This window comes from Gymnoscopelus microlampas, assembly GCF_963454915.1.
Source record: "Gymnoscopelus microlampas genome assembly, chromosome: 12".
Lineage (NCBI taxonomy): Eukaryota > Metazoa > Chordata > Actinopteri > Myctophiformes > Myctophidae > Gymnoscopelus > Gymnoscopelus microlampas.
In genome coordinates, this window is record NC_139949.1 from 17,649,907 (window position 1) to 17,669,718 (window position 19,812).

The 19,812-nt window shown below is 40.1% G+C and overlaps 1 protein-coding gene across 1 annotated transcript; it reads right to left on the reverse strand.

Moving 5' to 3' along the window:
* Positions 1 to 1,676: 1,676 nt before the first annotated feature.
* LOC311057239 (complement factor B-like) lies at positions 1,677 to 18,347 on the reverse strand (the record flags this gene model as incomplete). The annotated part of the gene is made up of 16 exons (XM_084074190.1): positions 18,271 to 18,347; positions 17,578 to 17,763; positions 16,603 to 16,770; positions 16,206 to 16,292; positions 15,318 to 15,457; positions 11,945 to 12,043; positions 9,042 to 9,192; positions 8,726 to 8,854; positions 8,138 to 8,248; positions 6,822 to 6,962; positions 6,402 to 6,480; positions 3,739 to 3,815; positions 3,261 to 3,358; positions 2,882 to 3,011; positions 2,653 to 2,702; positions 1,677 to 1,691 (listed from the first exon to the last, which is right to left on the reverse strand). Exons 1-16 carry the CDS (start codon positions 18,278 to 18,280, stop codon positions 1,677 to 1,679), a joined length of 1,671 nt encoding a protein of 556 aa, XP_083930316.1. The 5' UTR covers positions 18,281 to 18,347.
* Positions 18,348 to 19,812: the final 1,465 nt, after the last annotated feature.

The window sequence follows — 19,812 nt, forward strand, 5'->3', positions numbered from 1 at the left end:
TAGTACTTTAACTTTTTTAACAAAAAAAAAAAAAAATCACTTACCCTACCTTTAAGTGGATAAACAAATTAAAGCTGTTGTAGTAAGTGATTTTCTTTATATTCTGATAGTAATCATTGCTATAGAGTGTTTGTTCAGTAACAGGGGTCTCCCCATCTCTCCAGCTCTTTAGTAAACAAAAAATACATTTTCAGGTGGGTTGCCAATTTCATCCAATCAGAGAGAGTACCCATTTATCAGCTTCAATGTTATATTGTTCCAGTTTCAATTGTGTCTGCTCATTTCTTTGTGTCATCACTTACAATTTCATTTGTTTATCCTGTATCCTGTTTGAGTTCTCTCTCCTGACTGGATCAAATTGGTATCCTGACCTGAAAATTTCAGTTTACGAAAGAGCTGGAGAGACAGGGAGACCCCCATTGAACAAACTCTATAGCAATGGTTATTATTGGAATATAGAGCTATTTAACACATATTTTAACAAACAAATTTCATTTAATCCTCTCTTCAGGGCAGCCTACTGATCAAATCTGCTCTTCCGTTCTCAAGTGATCTAGTGTAGCGGCTAATTGAGTTGTTGCGTTATAATCGTTCACAAGTGGAAACAAGTACAAAATGTGCGCAACTACTCCTTAGGGATTGCTCTTAAGATAAAACCCATTAGCCAAGATGGCCACGCTGTTAATACTTTTTTGGGAGCAAGGTGGTTTAGAATTGTCCAATATTAAGGATCTTGCTATCGAAGCATATATTTTTTACCACAGAGAAGCCAAATTAATACCTCTGGATAGGCTACTCGCCCCACTTGCCGCAGAGTGCTCGCCACTCAGCCCGCTTGGTGAGAACAGACTACAGCCCCTAATATTAAGTTAGCAAGTAGTTAGGCAAAAAACAGTTACAACGACTGAAGCAGTCTTGAGCCACAAAAGGATAACCGGAAGACTCGCCCCAAAACACGCTCGCCCCCAGCGGTTCTTGTATTTTTGTATTTGTTTTGCTGAGGATAAGGTTAGATATAAGTTTACGGTTAGGCATAGTTTTACTGAAGTTACGATTAGGAATACCGACCGTTCCGAGGTCGCCGGATTTGCCACGGGCGAGTGTGTTTTGGGGCGAGCGTTCTTGTATTCCACGAAAGGCACCGCTGAGTGAGCTCAGGCGAGCGAGTCGCCGTGCCGAATGCTGTGATGTCTGCTTTAGCCGACTCCGTTTGAGTTACGTTACATAATTGAAATTCATCCCTCCACCCAGTCAGCAGGTTCTGGCGGCCAGAAATACCTGGTGGGTCCGACCATTCCGAGGTTGCCGGATTTGTGGGTCCGACCGTTCCGAGGTCACCGGATTTGACCCGGGGGGAGGGGAGAGTGTGTTTTGTCCATGGTATACCCAACCCGGCCCCACAATATGAGGGAGATTAATTTGGGAAGTAACTGCCCTCCTTGTATGAAGGGAATTGGAGAATCATGGGTACATAACAAAATGGCAATGCAGACAAAGATTAGAAATCAATTGATCTAATAATTAAAAAACTAAACAAAAAACATGACTTGAAAGAGTAATTCATATTTCTTTATCGTTTACATCATGGCCAATAATGAACAACTACAGTAATAACCAAATATAAAGACTAATAGATTTAATGATGGTGAAATTAATTGTATTTCAGACTAGCATGTCTACATGGCCAAACACTGCAAAGGTTGTGAATAAATCAAATAAACACAGCAAGTCACCATCAGAACATTTAGTTATCTAAAAACTTGATTGGTGAATACTCAAACTGGTCCTCGTCAGCAAGTATTCCTTTGAGAAAAGAGACAACTCTGAAAAGATTGATGTGGAAATCTCTGGAGGTTTGGTTTGACCTCGGTAGATTCTCAGTTCTACACATGTCGTATACTCCCCAGCTGACGACTGCAACCTGTCAAGGAAACATTATTATGAGTTCTATACTTGATTTGCCCCAATAAGGGAGACGAACTTACAGCTCATAGAACACAACATACAACAGAATAAGGACAACTATAAGACTATGGACTTACTGTAGCAGTCTACAGCAGGCATTAAATAATTCATTAATGTTGATTAAGTATGTGCATCCGTTTTTCTTTCACAAGAGGAAAGACACACATTCCGATATCACACTCAGATTGCACTCAGAGCGTTGTCTATAATTGTCTTTAATTAGTCTACTATGTATTGTGCAGGCCAGTGCTGTCTAGTTGCAACCAATAGTTTCCTAACTTTTACTCCCATCTCCCTTCGAGTGTGCAGGTCTTAACCCATTAAGACCTGAGGCCGATTCTACAAATGGCTTCTAAATCAGTAGTTCTCAAACTTTTTTGTGTCAAGGACCCCCAAATTGATATATATATGTATGGCCGTGGACCCCCCATCTGAAAATGTTTTGTGCCAGGGACCCCCCCAGAAGAGAGGATTAGTGTTAAATAAAAAATCAGATCTGCAGTATCCTTTCAGCTAAATGTTAGATTTATATCAGCCTGCATGCCAGATTTTACATTCACTGTCTCATTTTAAATGGATTGAAGTCATTTGAAAGATTAAGGGGGAAAACACTCATAAATGGCCCTAGCCCACTTTGACTCCACTTCCTACAATTTGCTGACATGACAATAATACACGGCAACTCACCTGTACTATGCGGCGCTCATACTCCTTGAACAAAGCACCACCACCGTCCCCTGTAGCAACATATACAAAGATACTTCATAAATACATACATTCATTTTCCGTTTTATCATTTCAGAAATAATACATATATTATTATATTGAGCTAAGTAAACAATACACACAATATGCTGTCACATTTGCACGTGGTCTGGAGATGTGGTCTGGAGATGAGTATAATAATGGATCATACCTAGGCATGCTATGTAATCTATATAAGGGGTCTTGCCACCAGTGCAGATGAAGTTATCAGTCACAGCCAGGGTGACATCCTCTGCAGTTACTCCATAAGCATACTTTGCTTTTTCAATACAATCAGCTCTCTGCATTGGAGAACAGGACAACAACAAAGGTACAGTTAGCGTATGAGCACATGTGCACATATGCTCATGTATGAGTACAATATACAGTATTTATAAGGCATGTGAGGCTATATGAAAGCGTACACAGTAAAATCCTCAAGTGTTAATTTAACTATGAAGACTGTACAAATGGAACAAAATGCACCCTAACAAGTCCATTGGTATTTTACTGTGTACTATAATGTGCAAAGTATAAGTACAAAAACTCACATTATCACCAAGCTTGGCATAAACATCTTTTTCCACTAGACCACCCTTGACGGTCAGGAAGGCAAGTCTTTCAAGTTCTTTGTTCAACAATCGCTCCTCTGTATTAAGAGAATGCATATAGTGTTCACTAGATGGGATAGCATGCAAATCATTTGATCAGATCAGATAAATTGTATTGATCGATGGCCCTGGGTGGACTTTGGGTCACTGGTGTCACATCAGGCAAGGTATAGATAATTGTAATATTGTAGTTTTACTTGTATTGTGCTATCAAAAGTAAAACTACAATTGGAGAAAAAAATGTGTTGTTAATTATAAGAGTTGTTGTTTAATGTCATTTAGTTGTTATTCTGAGTTTCTTCTCTGATTTATCTACAAGTGTTGTGAAGCTCAGCCTCTTTGTGCTTGATGAACGATAAAGTTATTGTAACATTATGGTGTTGTGATGTCTTGGTGGGTGACATGTACTGTACATCACCTTGTTGCCTGCAGGTGGAAACGCCAACCAGCTTCAGAGCATCACTGGTTGTCTGAGTGCAAGGTATGCAAATGGGCCTGGGAAAGATCATGACATAGAGAGGCTGATACAAACATTAGGAAACTATAATATAATATGTAATGTCCCATAGGTTGTTCAGCTGGGATATTGCCCTGACCAGCGTGTTCTGGTTCGGGTACCCAGCATTGGCTGGATTATTGCATGGGTGAAATAGGCTCTCTCTCACTCTCTCCCTCCTCCCTCTCTATCTCCCCTTCACCTCCGTCCTGGTATATGCCCATTTGGGCTGGTATTGGGTATGTCCATATTTGTCATCCATATGACTCACCCGCCTGCCTGTCATTTCCGTGTTCCGCGCGTGTGTGTGTGTGTGTGTGTGTGTGTGTGTGTGTGTGTGTGTGTGTGTGTGTGTGTGTGTGTGTGTGTGTGTGTGTGTGTGTGTGTGTGTGTGTGTGTGTATATTGTTTATACTGTTTGTACATAATATAATGTTCAGGCCTAGATTTTCAGATCGCTTTGATGCTGTGTTGATTTTGACAGCAAATTTGGATTCAGCTTTAGTCATATAGTCTTTTGAATGAAATTCCATTTAGTTTTAATCATATTTTAGTAATCTGAAATGTTTTAGTTTTAATCTAGTTTTAGTTGACTAAATATCATAAGATTATAGTCGACTAAATCTACAGTTGATTAAAATGTATTTTGGCGGTGCCTTGATGGCGTCGTAATGGCTGGTTTTACACTTGGTTGCATGCTGAAAATAGCCGATCTACAATCGTGGCTTAGTTTTTATTTAGTTTTCGTCAGTGAAAAAAGGTAGTCGACGAACATTTTTCGTCATAGTTTTAGTCGACAAAATCAACACTGCTTTGAGGCCTGATAATCACTCTCTTGTAGGAAAAACAATCTCACGTTTTGTCACATTTCGCACCCGTTAACATTGAAACGTGACATCTTAATTTGCTGGTAATTCAAATAAATTAATGTCATACTGTAACTGTTGCAAATGCTTACCTGACTTGAGAGGAAAAAATATATATATTTTTGTCAGTTGAAGGAGAGCCACATCATGGTCATAGAATTCTAACACTCCATCATTCTCTCTTTTTTTAATATTGTAGTCCGGATGAGGGTAGATTTTGCTTACACCTCTAACTGTGAGGGGACAAGATCAAGAAAAAATTAGCATTAGCAAGAAATCAATTAGCCACCAGCAGTGAGGTAAACAAATTAATATAAAATACAATCCACAGTATGAATGTAGAGATTAAGCGTAAAGGAAAATGAAAACATGTTACAATTACCCTGTTCATCACTGGTGTAAACTCTGATATCTTCAGCTGTATCCTCAAATTTGATGCAGTGTGCAGCAGTCAAGACAAATCTGCTGCTCACCAGAGAACCAAGGCAATTCCGTGTCTAAATAGAACATACAGGATATGTCAATTTAACATACACTGTGCATACAATTAATATACTGTGTAGCCTGGTGTATGAAGACATGTCTCTTATATATCTTACTAGAGTTGCGGGGGGCTACGCCCCCCTCAACGCCAGCCGCGCACGGGGCCCAGCGTGGCCGTGTGTATATTGGGGGACCCAAATCGCCGGAGTAAAACTGTGGAAAAGTTTTTTTGAAAAAGGAAAAAATTTGAAGAAAAAATATTTGTTATGTTTCAGGGGGTCCACAGGGGGTCCGCGGAGCCCCTGATGGTCCACTGACCCCCTGTGGAGTGTTGGGACGCGCGGGGACACCCCTGGAACATTGCGGACCATTTCGGTGTTTTTTTTTTTTTCATGAAGGTGGTTGCTTGTTTCTGGCGCTGGCTGTGCAAACCTGGCAACCCAGCGCATGCTGCCGCACGTTACAGCGCGCTGGCTGTGCAAACCTGGCAACCCAGCGCATGCTGCCGCACGTTACACCAGAAATGGTGCCTGGAGAAAATGGTGACCAAAAAAAAACAGTTTGGAAAAAAAGGAAAAAACCCCCGCAGCGGCTGCCTGCTGTTGTGGTGATGAGGTCGTGCGCACGGTAAACGGTACGAAGCTGGCTCCCCTTCCGTTTTGTCCGACATTTGGTGAGTAGAATTAATTATGTTGCGCGGTGGAAAAGGTGTAGTGAGCAGTGAGATGTCCCCTACGCGAGGCGTAAATTCAGCGCGGCCGCCGTGGCGAGTCAGTTGGCGACATGTGGTCTGGCGGTGCGTTGTTTATTCGATAACAGAGCTGTGGGGTGTCGACACCGAGGGTGCGGAAGTTGGTCGGCATTTATATAGTTAGATAACTCTGAGAGTGTACAAATGGGGTCCATTTGGTTCCATTTGTACACTCTCAGAGTTATGGGGGTCCTTGAAATTAAAAACGTTTGAGAAGTGCAGCATCAATTGAAGCATTCAAAATACAAAATAATTTATCACTGTAAATGAATGATATATCATAATGTGAGATACATTATGTGGTATCGTAATGTCATACTCGCCGATACCGATACCAGTATTTTAGGCAGTATCGGAAAGTTTTTCCGATACTGGTATCTGTATCGGAACAACTCTAACTGCAACTTATGTACAACAATACAAATATAACAAAAAAATATAAAATGTAAAAGTACCTTAATAGCAATTTCCGCTTTCCATGGATACTTGTACGCTGCCCATTGTGTGTCCACATGTTTATCTTTGTCAAGGTAAAGACCGCATAAACCAACAACCTCTTCTTCATCTGCATGAGAAATAAATAAATCAAACACAAGAAGGACATCAGGTTTAACTCAAGAAAAGTTGATTAACACGAATCACTTTAAAATAAATGTGATCTGTTCTCTTTGCTTTATCTATAGAATATAGATTTAAAGGAAACTTTGGTTTGGTTACTGCGGCCATGCAGCCAAAATGTATGAAGTATATTGGGGATACAATAATATTGTATCCCCAATATACTGTATATTATACAGTATAAAGTATACATTATTGTGTGTGTGCATGCCTGCGTGTAGATAGATAGATATATAGATAGATAGTAAAGTTAGTTAGTTACAGTAGTTAGTATAGCAGAGCACTCACCAATAATGTCATCAAAGGTCTGCTCTAAGTTGCTGAGGTCTCTCAGTCTGAAGTAATGTCGATCAGGGCTCCTCTCAGGCGCTATAAGAGGCATTAGGTCTTCATCATAGATGTCAGATCCAATGGCAAAAATATAAATGTCTGCAAGAGACAAGATACTTGGCATAATTAAACATAACATGTTGTGTTCCCACAACATGAATGCAAGGCTTTACTGAGCATGGTTAAAACAGTACAGCACATTACCAGATCTGATCTACCAGCCATCCAATACCTATACATCAAGAGGAGAACAGTGAAGCCCCAGAGGATCATTAAAGATCCTTGTCACCCCACTCTGTTCACTTTGCTATTGTCTGGCAAATGGTACTGGAGCATCAGGTCTACATCCGACTGACTCAGGGACATTTTATATCCCCAGGCCATGTTCACTTTACTGCCACCACTGCAGTCAGTTATGTGAGTGTGCTATTTACTGTATATATTATAAAGATATGGGCATAGCGGACGGCTCTGTGGCTCAGGACAACCGGATCTCCATTATATGCCTATACAGTATATGGGCGTGTCGGGTTTGTTTATGGTTATCTCTGAGTCATAATGACGGGGCGGTCCTGGACAACGCCTATCTGACCCAAGCCCCCAGAACTCAGTGGTTTCATTGAAGCGGAATGGACATGCTGGCCATTTGAGGTACTGCAGATTGGGCCACTGTCACGAATGAGCGAAAACGGTTTCGACCAATGGGCTCGACTCACGAGCATGCGCACAAGCTTGCGCACGGGGCTGCGCGCTTCTGTGACGCAAAACACGTCACAGAAGTGACGCGCAGAAGCCCCAAATAGGCCTCGCCCACCACATTTCACAACCCGTAAGAAGGGGTGATTTCGGCCCATGCGCTGTGTGAGCAACTCAATGCAAGTGGATGGGAGGGGATATCCGGTGCCCTCTCTATTATTTTTTAATTAACTCTATGATCTGACCGAGTCGATGCCGGGCATGGCACGCCGTCGGGTCGTCGGCAGCAACGTGCATGCAGAGTTTGAATTTGGTCGGTCGGCCATACAAACGTACAGAGATTTTGTGCATTTATTGTAAAAGTATTATTATTATTATTACTAGACTCAGCAGTCCAGTGCTCTCTGTGTAAATCTTTTGAGCGCACCCTAAGTTGAGTGCTGAATTAATGATGTAGTAGGCAACATTGGAGAAATTAGCACAATCTCGATTTTGAAAGCTGTCTTAGAACACTGTCTTTATACAAGCATGATACCACACTTGACACATGACAAACAAAACAAAACATTGAACCTCACCAAGATATTCCTTTCTATTTTCCTCGTCAAGCTGGCCAGCTTTGTTCTGATAGACCATGTGTTTTATTTTTGCCACAGTGCCTTTAGGTGAACCTCCCATATTATATCCACCTGCAATGAACAGAAACCAACCAAAATGACAGATTTAGTGAATAATAGGGATTGTGTTAATACAGTAGATAATGTACACATTCTATCACATTTGCCTTCACAATCAAATTACAAATTCCTTTTATTGGACAAGTTGGGAGGTCGATTCCCTTTTAACAAATTCAAGTCAAGTTCAAGTGAAATCATGTGTCAAAGATTGTGGTTGTGAATTATTTTTATACTGCCATGGCCAAGCATCTGTTGCTTGGATGTTTAAAGCTGCATTGTGCAATATTTTGGATAGGCACAAGGCCTGAAAATATGTGCTGTATAAAGGTTTTATTGAGATGCTACCAACAATGGCTGTCCCTGTTGTCTCCCCTACCAACCTGACATGATTGATTTTCCAGTGCAAAATGACTTCTAACTGTGCTTGGCTATTCTAATTCCCCATGTTTATCAGAAGGGGTAGTATTTAAATATAGTTGGACAGTTTACCATCGGTAAAGAGGATGATGACATGGCGGTGATCTACAAAGTCCTCATTAGAGTTCTGCTTTATCCATGCCATTCTCTCCCTGATCGTTGTAAATGCTCCTGTCAGGTCTGTCCCAAGATCATCTACCCCTGAGATGCAAATGCGTGACACACGAACACACAGACACACAGACATGCAGGCAGGCAGGCAGGCACGCACGCACACGCACATGCACACACAATTTAAGGGTAGATGTACAGTATGTATGACAAGGTTATATTATAACGTAATTATGACAGAATGTCATTCTGATCCATTTGTTTGAAATGTACACACCTTCTTCTCTGTCAAAGGTTTTTAATTTCTCCCGGATATTCTGAAGTGTTGGTTTGTCCGCTCTAAAAAAGTCATTGATGTTGACAATCTCAATAATGTTTGCGGAGAAGAAGAGTATTTCATAATTGAGGCTGATGGAGAAAGAGGAAACCTGCAAAGAGATGAAAGATAATGTTTGGTAACCACTTAACCCCATATGGTTGAGCGGAGTCTCTCAGGGCTCGATGCTAGTGTATTTTCTTTCTAGTGTAAAGTTTTTGCTTTACATGAAATATCTTCGCTGAAAGTAGCTGATCTACAAGCTTACAACGCATCGCAGCGTGACACTTTCTTTCTACGAAAGTTTAAGTGGTTAAACAGAATACTGTAGATCTGTGCTAGACAACATTGAATGCATCAGAACATGTTAATTAACAACTGCAATTACTACAAAGTCTTAAGAAAATGATCAAAATGAAAGTCAATACAGTATGTGTCTTTAAACTTCTCATGACATTTAACATGTGCGGCATAGAACATTGCGGCATAGATTGTGTTGGGGCTACCAGAACGGGGACTGCCCATTAGTTCGACCTCCCATTAGTTCGACCTCCCATTAGTTCGACCTACCAATAGTTCGACCTCCCATTAGTTCGACCTCCCATTAGTTCGACCTCAGACCGGGTCGTACTATAGAGACGTCCTACAAGTCACAATAATCCGACATCTCTTTAGTTCGACCCATCAAACTTTCAGACTAAAGGGAGGTCCTGCTGGTTCAACCTCCCGTTATTTCAACCACTGTCTGTATTATTTCAACCACTGTCTGTATTCTGAATAAGGGGGAAACTTATTAAACTTATTATTATCATTATCTTCATTAGTATTAGTATTAGTATTATTATTAGTATTATTAGTAGTAGTATTAGTAGTATTATTATAACCATGTTAATTGCCCGGAGTACTCAACGCAAATCTTGCGGTATTTAAATACCCGCGGTCGGGAATAGGTGGTCAAAATAAAACCTATGGCCCCGCAAAATCTTGCATCCTACCACAATAAACCAGATATAGAGCTTATACTTCTAGCAAGATATGAATATGTCTACATGCAGGGGAGAACGTAATTTCCTACTGTGCTGCTGCGACAAGTTACAACGCAAGCGGTCTCTCTCTCTCTCTCTCTCTCTCTCTCTCTCTCTCTCTCTCTCTCTCTCTCTCTCTCTCTCTCTGCACGTGTGTGCAGCTGGTCATGGTGTCACAATATAATATAATACAATATACCTTTATAAGCGCTGTTAGTTACAACACAAGTTACAACGCAAGCGGGTGTCTCTCTCTCTCTCTCTCTCTCTCTCTCTCTCTCTCTCTCTCTCTCTCTCTCTCTCTCTCTCTGCACGTGTGTGCAGCTGGTCATGGTGTCACAATATAATATAATACAATATACCTTTATAAGCGCTGTTAGTTACAACACAAGTTACAACGCAAGCGGGTGTCTCTCTCTCTCTCTCTCTCTCTCTCTCTCTCTCTCTCTCTCTCTCTCTCTCTCTCTCTCTCTCTCTCTCTCTCTCTCTCTGCACGTGTGTGCAGCTCGTCACGGTGTCACAATATAATATAATATACCTTTATAAGCGGTGTTAGTTACAACACAAGTTACAACGCAAGCGGTCTCTCTCTCTCTCTCTCTCTCTCTCTCTCTCTCTCTCTCTCTCTCTCTCTCTGATCTCTCATCATGGTGTCACAAATGAATATAATATTCCTTCATAGTATATGTCCCGTCGCAATAGAAACACTTTCCCTATATCTGTGAGAAACTCCTCCTCAGAAATAAATAGACCCTCTCTCTCGAATGGGATTTCCGTGGGCTCCACATGACCTATATTATTATTATCATTATTATTACTATTACTATTATTATGCTATCATAGTTTGCGCATTCACATACAATAGAAGAGTATGCTCACATTGTTTCAGCTACTGTAGGCATAGGCCTATCCATTGCACGAACTGTAACACTCGCCTATTATCTAATGATGCTGTTGATACCCAAATGACAGCTGTGACTGACGGCTGTCATTTGGGTATAAAGCCCACCATACCGCTGGAACTACTTTTGACCTGGAGGTGTTATTTGCGGTGGCACAGCGACCCGACCGTCAGAACACTATAATAGTAGCAGCCAGCAGCTGTGCCATATGTGGCCCATCAGAACACACAATACAGTTAATGCTATTAAACTATCCCAATGTGCTCTTGCGCTCTGGAGTGATGGTGAGGAATTCAGAGCATGTGTCCAAGGTGTCCAGCTCCAGAATGTCACAAATATTAGTTTCTGAGGCTGGAGCGCAATTACATCCAAGACAACTGCCAGTTCCCTCGACGGCTGTGGAACGTTTTCAGGAGGACATCCGACAACCGCACCAACAACTACGTTGAAGGTAAGAAGTTTGGGTAACACTTTACAATAAGGTATAACAATAATATAGTTAGCCTACTGGCAAAGTTCTGAGTAGTTAATTATTAATGATTTACCATTATCTCGTATTAACAGTATGATCAAGGCATTTACAGATACATTTGCATGTCTTAAAAAAACATAATTCTCCAATTGTAAGAGAATGATCACATTGTAATTTGAGAATTATCTCGTTATGAGATACTGACCATTTTATTATCCAAGGGCTGCCATAAAATGTTAAAGTGTTAAAAAAAAAAAAAAAAAAAAAAAAGGAAATGGTGCACCCTTTCATTATAAATGTTTTAATGCATTACATGTTTGTATAGGCAACTGTAACAGAAAACTATGGGAAATACACTAATACGTTTTTGTATTTCATCAAAGGTTTCCCCATCAAAAGTGGAACGCAGCACTGCAGAGGCAACATCCATCCCTCTGGATTTTCCTGCGTCAACTGAAAGACCACCAACGTCTCGTGGAGGTCCAAACGGCAGCTGCTGAGAGGGGAGAGGCTCGTCCACCACAACGAAGGAAATGGAGGCGCCTGGAGGAGAGGATTACGCGCCTGAAGCGCGAATATAATCAGGGAGTCCGCACACTGGATGAATACTGGGATGCGATCCAGTATTCCCTCCACAACTTCTTGTAGAAGATGCGCTTTTTGGGAGGGTATTTTTCTTTTCTTTTTTCTTATTGCCTTAAGAGCTTGCAGATTGGCTGTTTATTTGCTCATCTTTGAGTATAGGCCTACTGGGATGCGATCCAGTATTCCCTCCACAACTTCTTGAGAAAGGTGGACCTTTTTTGGAGGGTATTTTTATTTTATTTTGTCTTAATGCCTTGCAGATTGGCTGTTTATTTGATCATATTTTAGCACTTGGATGCGATCCAATATTCCCTCCACAACTTCTTGAGAAAGGTGGACCTTTTTTGGAGGGTATTTTTATTTTATTTTGTCTTATGCCTAATAGCTTGCAGATTGGCATCTTTTCTATTCATATTTTGGATTGTGAATAAAAATTCCTATACCATAACCTATTGACTTGTGTATATTTTTACATGATCTGCTTGTATTCAGTTCAGATGTTTTCAGAGGATGTTTACATGATTGGAGTATTTAGTCATTTGTAGTTCATTTGCGCTACTTTTCTAAGTAGTAAAATGCTCTGGTTTTTCAGGTGTTAAAAAAAGTACTCAAGCGTTTGACTTTATCAATATTTACCAGTACCAATACTGCAATGTAGAAATACTCTCAAAAAGTACATAAGTATTGGTATCAAAATGTACTTAAAATACCAAAAGTTAAAGTGCTTGTTATGCAGAAGGTCCCATTTCACAAGTTTTCAAATGTATTAAATGTATAAAAATCATTTAAAGATAGCAAATCTACAAGCTCACAACACGAACACGAAGGATTAATATTAATAATATTATAATTATCATTATCGTATTGTCCTTGTCTGTCAGTGTACAGTTGGTGCAATGGATATATATATATATATATATATAGCCTAATCATAATAATAATAATATATAGCTATAATAACTTGTAGATATAAAACATTTAAAATCGATAAAATACATCTAGTCTTGATCTAAGGACTAAGGCTATAGCAAAGATGAATCTGACACATGCATAGTTTCAGTGTTAAAACGGTTAAAATCATTGCTGTCTGTGGTTCTATATGGGCTGTACAAATCATTTTGATAAATAATAGCTTGCAGCAGCGTAGCCTATTAAAGAAAAATAACTAGCCTATAAACTTCATTTAGTTCAAAACTTTGAATTATTAACTAAAAACTGAAGCAGTTCATTTTAAAGTTTGTGACTGGGTTGGGGAATAAAATAAAATAGGCCTATTTATAAAAATAACATTTTATTTTTTATTGTCATCACGAATCAGCGTCAGCGTCTGGCGACCTGTTTCCCAACCTGTTTCCCGTGTTTATACTTTACGCGCGGGGCGCACAAGCTCTGAACAGTCAGACATGCAGGTTGTCTAGTTATATACAGCATGGCTCAGAAACTAATATTTGTGACATTCTGGAGCTGGACACCTTGGACACATGCTCTGAATTCCTCACCATCACTCCAGAGCGCAAGAGCACATTGGATAGTTTAATAGCATTAACTGTATTGTGTGTTCTGATGGGCCACATGTGGCACAGCTGCTGGCTCCTACTATTATAGTGTTCTGACGGTCGGGTCGCTGTGCCACCGCAAATAACACCTCCAGGTCAAAAGTAGTTCCAGCGGTATGGTGGGCTTTATACCCAAATGACAGCCGTCAGTCACAGCTGTCATTTGGGTATCAACAGCATCATTAGATAATAGGCGAGTGTTACAGTTGGTGCAATGGATAGGCCTATGCCTACAGTAGCTGAAACACTGTGAGCATACTCTTCTATTGTATGTGAATGCGCAAACTATGATAGCATAATAATAGTAATAGTAATAATAATGATAATAATAATAATATAGGTCATGTGGAGCCCACGGAACTCCCATTCGAGAGAGAGGGTCTATTTATTTCTGAGGAGGAGTTTCTCACAGATATAGGGAAAGTGTTTCTATTGCGACGGGACATATACTATGAAGGAATATTATATTCATTTGTGACACCATGATGAGAGATCAGAGAGAGAGAGAGAGAGAGAGAGAGAGAGAGAGAGAGAGAGAGAGAGAGAGAGAGAGAGAGAGAGACCGCTTGCGTTGTAACTTGTGTTGTAACTAACACCGCTTATAAAGGTATATTATATTATATTGTGACACCGTGACGAGCTGCACACACGTGCAGAGAGAGAGAGAGAGAGAGAGAGAGAGAGAGAGAGAGAGAGAGAGAGAGAGAGAGAGAGAGAGAGAGAGAGAGAGACACCCGCTTGCGTTGTAACTTGTGTTGTAACTAACAGCGCTTATAAAGGTATATTGTATTATATTATATTGTGACACCATGACCAGCTGCACACACGTGCAGAGAGAGAGAGAGAGAGAGAGAGAGAGAGAGAGAGAGAGAGAGAGAGAGAGAGAGAGAGAGACCGCTTGCGTTGTAACTTGTCGCAGCAGCACAGTAGGAAATTACGTTCTCCCCTGCATGTAGACATATTCATATCTTGCTAGAAGTATAAGCTCTATATCTGGTTTATTGTGGTAGGATGCAAGATTTTGCGGGGCCATAGGTTTTATTTTGACCACCTATTCCCGACCGCGGGTATTTAAATACCGCAAGATTTGCGTTGAGTACTCCGGGCAATTAACATGGTTATAATAATACTACTAATACTACTACTAATAATACTAATAATAATACTAATACTAATACTAATGAAGATAATGATAATAATAAGTTTAATAAGTTTCCCCCTTATTCAGAATACAGACAGTGGTTGAAATAATACAGACAGTGGTTGAAATAACGGGAGGTTGAACCAGCAGGACCTCCCTTTAGTCTGAAAGTTTGATGGGTCGAACTAAAGAGATGTCGGATTATTGTGACTTGTAGGACGTCTCTATAGTACGACCCGGTCTGAGGTCGAACTAATGGGAGGTCGAACTAATGGGAGGTCGAACTATTGGGAGGTCGAACTAATGGGAGGTCGAACTAATGGGAGGTCGAACCAGTGCCACGTTACCACCAGAACTAGCATTTAGCAAACATTGATAACTATAAAACAAATGATCACTTCCAATATATTCACCAGTGACTGTATATGCAAAAGGAAAATATGTAAGCTTATAATGTTGGAAAATGATTGTGATTCCTGGCTGGGGACAGCTTCTAGCACAAATGACAGTCATTCTGTGTCTATCAAATTCATTTGTTCATGTTTCTTTGATTCACCTTGGTAATAAGTTTGGTAACTGCATCTCTTGCTTGTTTAAACTCTTCTTGATCAATGCTTGATGACATGTCGATGGCGATATAGACGTTAAGTATCCCATTCATTGGTATTCTGATTTTTCTCCCCTCTTGGTTGTCCTCTGAAAAACAGAGACAGACAATTTGGCAATTTCATGACTGGCACAAATGTCCACTTGAACTCAAGAATGAACTGATAAGAAGTATGTGGCAAAGGTCAATGGTCACTAGATTCCTTCAAAGTCTTCATTTACTACACTAGTGTGCAGTATAGGTCTGAATAGAAATGGATGAACAACAACTTGTTTCCATACTGTATAACCGTGATACAATGAATTCCTTGGACCATGATGCAACCAATTCTGCCTACATTAACTACATTTTCCACACTTTTTGCTTCTATTCCAACAGATTGTGTTAAAACATTTTCACAAATCGCTACACATAATCTCTGGAGTCGTGTGATAAAAGTATCATTCAGATTTTTCATAATCCATTCCGATTGGATATAATTGCCGTACAAAGTTTGCAGGAGGGGCCTATTTTAGAAAAAGCTATAGGCATATATCAGATTTTTGATTCAGTGTATTTATTGAAACAGTTGTATTGATTATTGCTCCATCACTAGAAGGCATATGATAAATGTTTGAAAAAGTTTCCACATTGTTCAAAAGTAGCAGATCTACAAGCTCACAACACGTTGCACAACGACACTGCCAAACTATGTGCGAAATGTAGTCGAAATCCAATCATATATGGGAGCTGTGGCTGTTATGAACACATAGACACATACAAGGACGGAAGTGATTGCAATACACAAATCAATTTAATGAAATTTAGGTTTCGGGAAATATTGTTTCAAAAACTTACCAAGGGGTTGTAGCTCAGTGATCCTTTGTTTGATTGAAGTACCGAAAGCCTCAGAAACTTCCTGTGCAGTATCATATGTATGTCTGTCTGTAACGGGAGCCAAGTTCACATACTGGATAGGATGTTGTCATGGGGGAGGTCAGTATAGCGACCAGGATTACTACTGTACATGTTTTGTGAGGGTATTACCTACCCTAGCAGACACGGGGAGAACATGCACACTATAGATATTTTGATATTAAAACGCTAATGAAACGCTATGAAATGCTTTTCACGTCTTGTATGGCAACTTGATTTGAGTGGTACCCATATATTGTTTTGGACTATAATTGCAGCTTTAAAATTCATAAATGTAGGTTCATAAGGGTTGACTCCCCTTTAATCTGTAATATCTTACAATAACAAGCAGGTTCCATCCCAGTCCATTGGCCATTTTCTTGGCACACTCGTTCACGCGAGCCCACCAAAAGTAAGTTGTTAAGGCAGCTGTATGTCACCGTGTCATATCTATGCACATCCTTTCTGGCGCCAGCTGGAACACCAGGATCAGCACATGTACTGTCCGCTGTGAAAAACATAGCAGAAAAATATACTTATTGTCTCATTTATATTTATAATTTATTGTTGTTTCAAGCTCAGGGTAGAGGACAGAGTAAAACAACTTGCATTGCGCCTGGTCTTCAAGATACGCAAGAAAACAGGGATGCCCATGTACCTTACAGACTACTTCAATAACGTGAAAGACACACACAGGCACAACACCAGAGGGAGCTCCACTGATCTCACTCAACCCAGAATCGGCACAAACATGGGGACAAATTAGTTCTACTGCTATGCCACCAAAATGTGGAATGCCCTTCTACCAAACTCAAAAGGTGTAAGTCCTTACCCTCCTTCAAAACCGCCATAAAAGAGCACCTGTCTGCAAATTGTAACTGGTCCTAGAAAAGTCTTCTAAGCCTAACCCCAGAAATGTCCCCTCCCCCCCAACTGTTTACTGTACATACGTCTTGTTTATTATTGTACAGTATGTCTTTAATTGTCTAGATGAATTGAATACACAGGACCACAATGGAAACAAGCTCATAGGGCTTTTTGTGTTATCCTTTTAACAGTCATTGTAAAATCGTACCACTGTACTTTTTGCAAACTGTTCATAAAGTATTCAATCAATCAATCAATAATCTAGAGACACAGGAAGAGTCAGTTAGATCTCGACACAGGGACAGTCAGGAGGTTCCTGCCTGCAGGACCTCAGCCTGCATTCTGGCATCATGTAAAAGCTTTCATCTAGACACAGATTGTATTGTCAACTTGTTGTTAACTATGTTAGTGTATTAGTATTCAGTATTCACAGGCATTTAGGACTTACTATCCTGGCCGCATATAGGAGTTCCTCCACTCCACTTGCCGTTCGATTGGCAAACTCGAGAGGCTGAGCCACGGAGTGTGTACCCAGACCAGCATTCATATGTTGTCTCATTACCCACATAGTACTTCTCCTCAAGAGGGTAAATGCTGCCTTGCTCCAGAACAGTTGGGTCAGGGCATTCGACCACTGCAAAAAGAAATAAAACAATGTTAGTTAAAGCAACTCAAAATATTGGTGAGATATCTTCAATAGTTGCTCCATAAGAAATTATTTATCCAAAATAATCTCCCCATTGACTTACATTGCAGAGTGAAACAGGTCTCAAAGTCACAATTTTAGCACACGAACAAATGCGAACAATGCCAATGTATAAAATTACAAAACCAAGTTAAGCATTTTTTTTGCATCTGTTTACAATTAATTGGTAATGGCATATCTCTGTTGATCTCCCAAATGCACAGTAATAAATATGTTGATTCGGTTGCAGAAGCATAGCTACCGGATCTTCTTCCTATTTAAATTTGTAAAATCAACACAAAATGTATTTATTTCCAACTAATGCTGAGCTGAGTTTTGTCATTTTATACATTGGCAAAACATATTCTTTGTTTGCATTCATTTAACCGGAGAAAATGTTGTTAACATCCTAATTTCTAGGAAGATGTGGCTACTACAGGGCCAATCAACACTTACGTCTACACATCTGGCGAGAAGGGAACCTCGGCCTAGGTTTCCAGGTGCCAGTGGGTAGACACAGGCGAACCAAATCAGGGTATAGTTTTTGGGGCAGCAATATTCCAATATTCCAGGGTGTAATGACCTCCTTCAATCTGTACATTTTCCTCAGTGCAGTTCTGGTCAGCTCCGCCACCTTGAAAATAAATCTATTGAGGTCAGTGTTTACCTGTATCAGTCCCTCTGTTAGATTATCTCTGCCAGTCTGAAGGCCGGAGCTGGAGATTATGTTTTTGCTCCATCTGTGTGTGTCTGGCTAATCTCGTAAACTACTGAATTGATCTGCGCCTAATCTATTGAGATGGGCAAGGAAGTCAACCCCCTCTCCTTATTTATAGGGCGACAGATAAGGGACAACTTTTTGATTGTTACATACTAGTCCATTTCTAAACAACATCAGTTTCTTTTTCATATAATCATATGGAAATCACTTAAAATGTTAAGTTTTGAAAATTGAATTGCACAGATGACATCACTGTGCAAGATACATTCAGCTACCTGTATACTGTATCTGGTTTTAAATGCTAGACATTTACAATGTTCATTTGAACATTGTATTTGTCTAGCATTCAAAACCAGGTACAGTATATCTCTGCTGTCGGGCAGAAACAAACCAACTCCAAAATGTTAATTGTTCAAGAAATGAAAAAAATGAATATATTTTTTTCAGAAAATGAAGAATATATTTTTAAAACAAAGCAATACTGCCGCATCAAAGTTGGAATTGTGATTTTATATATTGTCAGATACTTGCATGTGTCATTATTATCACCACTTTACCCAAATCCAGCTTAAGTGGAGTTAGGAGATTTGTCCATCATTGATATGAACAGCTGACAATGGATCTCCAAGCTCACAATGCATCACTACGCGTGAATTAATGCCCTGATGCTTCATGACACTGCTTATATAGGCCTACAATAATAAGCAGGACTGCGACGCATTGTGAGCTTGTAGATTGGCTATTTTCAACAATAACTTCTAGTTTCACGGGGTAAGGACTTGCAGTTTCAGTAGAACTAGCAAGAGAAATGCTATGAACTCATTTCTCATTCACTCTCCTCAGAAAACACCACATAGATTTTAGAATAGAATGAATTGTTTTCATAACATTAGCGTCAGTGCTATTTTGATAAACAGGTACACTGCATAGTTACTTTTTAACAGACTACGGGGAAAAACTCTGCCTCGTTAAACTTTGTTTATCCTCCGCTCAACACTGTCTGCAGCAGCAGCTCTGTGGCTGTGAGTCTGTGTGCTACCCAAAGGAGAGGGGGTGGAGTTGGGTGGTTTGACTGACAGTTTGAGGATCCAATGGAGTTGGGAGGTTTTGTCAGAAGCGCTTTTTAATACTTTTCATTGGTTCAATTTCTTTTTTTTTTTATTACACAGACGTGTGTTCAATAGCGTTGATTTATGAAAAAAAAAATCTGAAAATGGAGTTGGCTGGTTCCCGCCCGACAGCGACGATATTTGCAATGCTCTGGAAGCCTCTGTTTT